Below are 4,268 nucleotides of genomic sequence, written 5' to 3'. Positions count from 1 at the left end.
CTTCTAAACCGACCTCAGGCCTCTTCGTGGAGTACCTGTGTCACCCTACGGGATCCAACAATAACCATCCTTAATTCAATAATTGGTGGTACCTGCGGGCCGGGCGGGTGGCTCATGCCTGTAATCCCAGCACTCTGGGAGGCTGAGGCGGAAGCATTGCTTGGTCTAGACCAACCCGAGCAAGAGCGAGACCCTGGCTCTACTAAAAATAGAAAAATCAGCTGGGTGTGGTGGTGCGCACCTGTGGAACCAGCTACTCGGGAGGCTGAGGCAGGAGGATTACTTGAGCCCAGGAGTGTGAGGTTGCAGTGAGCTAGGCTTGACGCCACGGCACTCTACCCTGGGCAATAGAGTGAGACTCTGTCTCAAAAAAAAAAAGAAAAATTTCGGTACCCGCGATGACGGGACTAATAATGGCACTATAATGGTTTCAGAACAAAAACAACTGCCACTGATTTTCTGAGGCTATACCAACTAAAAATGGGCCGGGCTGAGTTCTGGGACAGCGTTTTCATGCGCTAGACACAGCAGGGCACCTTAAGCCTCTGGGTCCCGGGTCTAGCTGAGTCAGGGCGGCGCTCAGGCCGAGAGTGGCCGCGGGAACCCATCAAGCTGGGCTGGAGCCTTCGGTCAGAGGCCAAATGCTGGAAGCCACGACCACATCACACCGGTTTAAAGAGAAGCGGAGGCACAGGGGAAAAGCCTGGCGCCGGTGCAGGGATGGCCAGCTCGGAAGCCGCACCCTCCGGGCCTCAGACGCCAGCAGGGCGGAGCCACGCGGCCTGAGCTCCAGCAGAGACGCGCGGCGCGGCGCGGCGCGGGCTCCGGGCTAAGGCGTATGGGGGCCACAACGGGAGCGGCTGCGCCGCCCGGCCGGGTCAACGTCTTGCGCATGCGCGGACCCGGCGCCATTTTGGTGGCCGGGCGCGGAGGTGATTCCACACTGAGGAGAACGCGGCGGCCGGGTGGCAGGGACAGTGTTCGTGTGCTTGGGTCTGAATCGCCGAGGGAGGAGGCGGTGGAGGAAGAGGTGGCGGCGGTGGCGGTGGTCGTAGCGGTGGCGGAGGAGGCGGGTACGAATCAGCTGCGGGCGGAGACATGGCCAACATCGCGGTGCAGCGAATCAAGCGGGAGTTCAAGGAGGTGCTGAAGAGCGAGGAGGTCAGAAATGAGCTCCCGGACATCCCTCACCTCAGCCCGGGGCGGGAGGGCCCTCCCAGTGGCGACCCCGAGATCCCCGGTAGTCCCCGGGTGGCGCTCTCTGCGGCCATCCTTCTGCCTGTGGGGAAGCAGCAGTCTTCCCCTCCTCCTTCCGCCGCCTTCCCCTCCCTTCCCAGGGCCCTGGGATGGACGGTCTCGCGGGCGGGTGGTCTAGGGAGGAACACGGTTTGGGGGCTGATGGAAAGGGGAGTATTGCTCGGCGGGATGTGAGCTCTAGTGAGAGTCCCGAGGTGGCAACAGCTGGAAGTGCGGCTGCGGGCTGGGGAGGGAGCAGGCCGAGCCTGAGAAAACCCGGGAAGTGGGTTGGGGGAAGGGGAGAGGTGGTAAGTGGAGCCGGAGAGCTGCGCTGTTCAAAGGGCCACACTTTTGAGGGTATTCTGGGTTAATGCCTGTCAGGCCTTGACTGCCCTTTCCGGAGGGAAAGAGCGACGAGCCCTTAGGTGTTGTTGAGAGGAGGGCATTCAGAGTTGCTCTCAGTTGGGTGTTCGGAGACAAGGGCAGGCGTAATAGGACACTATCTTATTGAGGGGGATAAGGGCATTTTCACCCGGGATAGGAAATTAATTCCAAATGAGATCATTATCTCCTTTCCACTTATCCCCCAATTCCTAGGCCCTTTTATTGACATCTAAAGCTTTTTGACTGGGCAAAGGCAAGTTGTGTACTAAATCCATTTAAATGTTTTCAGTTAGGAAATAATAATGGGGTGTATGGGTAGTTTATTTCAAAATACTGTTTACACGTTACAGTTCAGAGAGTCTCTTCTAAGACAATGCCTCTGTGACTCGTGTTGTGCCATGAAACTTCATTGTGATGTCCTTCATAGTTAAATTGATTCTCACTTTTGAGAAAAAGACGTGTTAAAAACGTGGGATTTCGCCAGATTACTACATTGTTAGATCTCCTTATTAAGTGAGTAGGTTTATCCTGACATATTATACATTTTCAAAAAATTGTCTGTGGTTGCTCTTAAGTTCTGCAGAATTTAGATACAATAGTGCTGCCCACATTTATTTATATAAGATATTCAAAATGCTCTAGTAATTTGTCTCAAAACTATCCAAGTATTAGTACAGTTTTTCTAAAGATCAACAAGAATGCCAGTTTGTCTTTTCTCACTTGAATTAAACAAAAAGTAACACTGAAAATGATTATTATCTTAAAAAAGATTCACAGACCATTATTGAATATATCATTGCTATTTTCCTCTTATGGTTGGTATTTTGATAATGTCAATAATTTGTGAAATTCAGCGTTCAAAGTATGTGATAGGTAATTAACGTAAGTCTGATAGCACTTTATTTGTGCAGCTGGGTTACAGTGATCATGTATCTTTCCAGGTAGACATGGAGAAAATAATTATTTAAAATTTAAAAATGACAAGTACTAGCAGACTTACTGAATGTAATACTGTATAAGTCATGATTGGTTTTACAGAGCATGTGTATGAACTCTGACCTCTGCATTTGTTCATATGCCAAAACTCTGGAATGGAAGGATGACTTTGTATTTTTGTGGTACAGTGCAGAAACAGAGTCATGAATGTACTTATATACAGTGAAACAGCAATTTTTACTTACTTAATAAGAAAATGTATTCCAGGATAGTTGACACATATATTCCTAATGAAACAGCTAATGCTGCTGCCAATAGCCTAAAACATTTCTTCTTTAATAAGGTTGTGCAAGCCTAAAACTTAGTAGATTTCTAATGTTTTATTTTCTGTTACTTAAACATGATAAGTTACTGCTCTGGTAATTCATATGGTCTCTTTGCTTTATGTGAGCTGACTTTTCACCAGGGTATTCTTAGTACTTAAGTTGAAGATTACAAGAAGTACTTGTATTGCTCTAGTAATGCATATTGTAAAAATAATACTGCTCTTTATATGTTAAGGGATGATGAAGCCTTACTTCAAGTAAGTGTCATAGTGTTTCAGAGGAAGATAACAGGACATGCAAACAGACAAACAAGTTAATTTGTTTGAGAACAGTACCTTTATAAATCTGGAAGGAAACTTATTACAGGAACTTAAGTTGCAAAGAAAATTTAGGAAAGAGATAACTTAATCTTGGAATAAATATAACCAATAAATAGCTTTATTTTCACTAATGTTTTGTATTTTCAGTAGGTCCATTTCTGTAAGTGGATTATGTTGATTATTTTCAGCTCATTGAAGGACTTGTAGTACATTCCAGGTGTTTCCTTTTTCAGTGTGTAAATCCAGTATTTTGAATGGCTAATCAAGTATTTCATCATGTCACCTTCTGAAAATCTCCACTTCACCAAATTTTATTTTGATGTTTGCGTTTACTAAGAATACTGGATAAGGATTTTTTTTTTTTTTTTGGCCTTTCAAGTGCCTCTGTAAAGATAGCTGACATTTGCTGAATTCTGGTCATGAGAGATTATAAGGAGCCATTCTTACAGAGTGCTTTGATTAAAATATAGCCTCTAAGATAAACGTGAAAAGCAAGATGCAGAATAGTGTGGACGAGGCCGCCATTTGTGTCAAAAGAGGGGAAATATGTGTATTTGCTTGTATGGGTGAAAGGATTTATGAAAAATGGATGAAATTGGTTGCTTCTATGTAGGGGAATTGGATGTATGAAGCATGGGGTGTAGATCTATAGATCCTTTTTGAATTTTGAGTCATACGAATGTTATTTACACAAAATAAATAAAATAATAAAGGCACTATGTGGGCCTCTTTTTCTAAGACAGTGTTTGGAAATTTGTCAGATGTTAATCTTTAAATATGAGTGTGAATTTTAAGTAGTTTTAAGTAATGTTTCAAAGTTGTTAGGAAAGGAAAATTGATTTAAAGTGCATGTTATAGTTATTTTATAAGTTGAATTACAAAAGTGAATTATTGATTGAGGATATAAAACCATAATCTATATGGTTTTCGTAAGTTATATTATTTACTCTCAGTTATTGCTGCTGTTAAGTAACTGCCATTTGTAGACTGGCTCTTGTGTCATTCGTTTATACATTATTGCTAATTCTTAAGAACATGTCTTTGAATAGATTTTCTATATTTTAGA

At 44.1% G+C, this 4,268-nt stretch overlaps 1 protein-coding gene across 1 annotated transcript in view; it reads left to right on the top strand.

The window, feature by feature from the left end:
- The first annotated feature begins 816 nt into the window (after nucleotides 1-816).
- Nucleotides 817-4,268, top strand: part of UBE2K (ubiquitin-conjugating enzyme E2K) — an 87,449-nt gene continuing 83,997 nt past the window's right edge. Inside the window, exon 1 of the mRNA XM_012644502.1 lies at nucleotides 817-1,161. Coding sequence (XP_012499956.1) covers nucleotides 1,099-1,161 — 63 coding nt within the window. The 5' untranslated portion in view covers nucleotides 817-1,098. The remainder of the gene's footprint in view (nucleotides 1,162-4,268) is intronic.

This window comes from Propithecus coquereli, unplaced genomic scaffold (assembly GCF_000956105.1).
Source record: "Propithecus coquereli isolate 6110/MARCELLA unplaced genomic scaffold, Pcoq_1.0 Scaffold213, whole genome shotgun sequence".
NCBI classification, from domain to species: Eukaryota; Metazoa; Chordata; class Mammalia; order Primates; family Indriidae; genus Propithecus; species Propithecus coquereli.
Note: the sequence above shows the minus strand (reverse complement) of the source record. Positions and strands in the feature narration are given on the sequence as shown.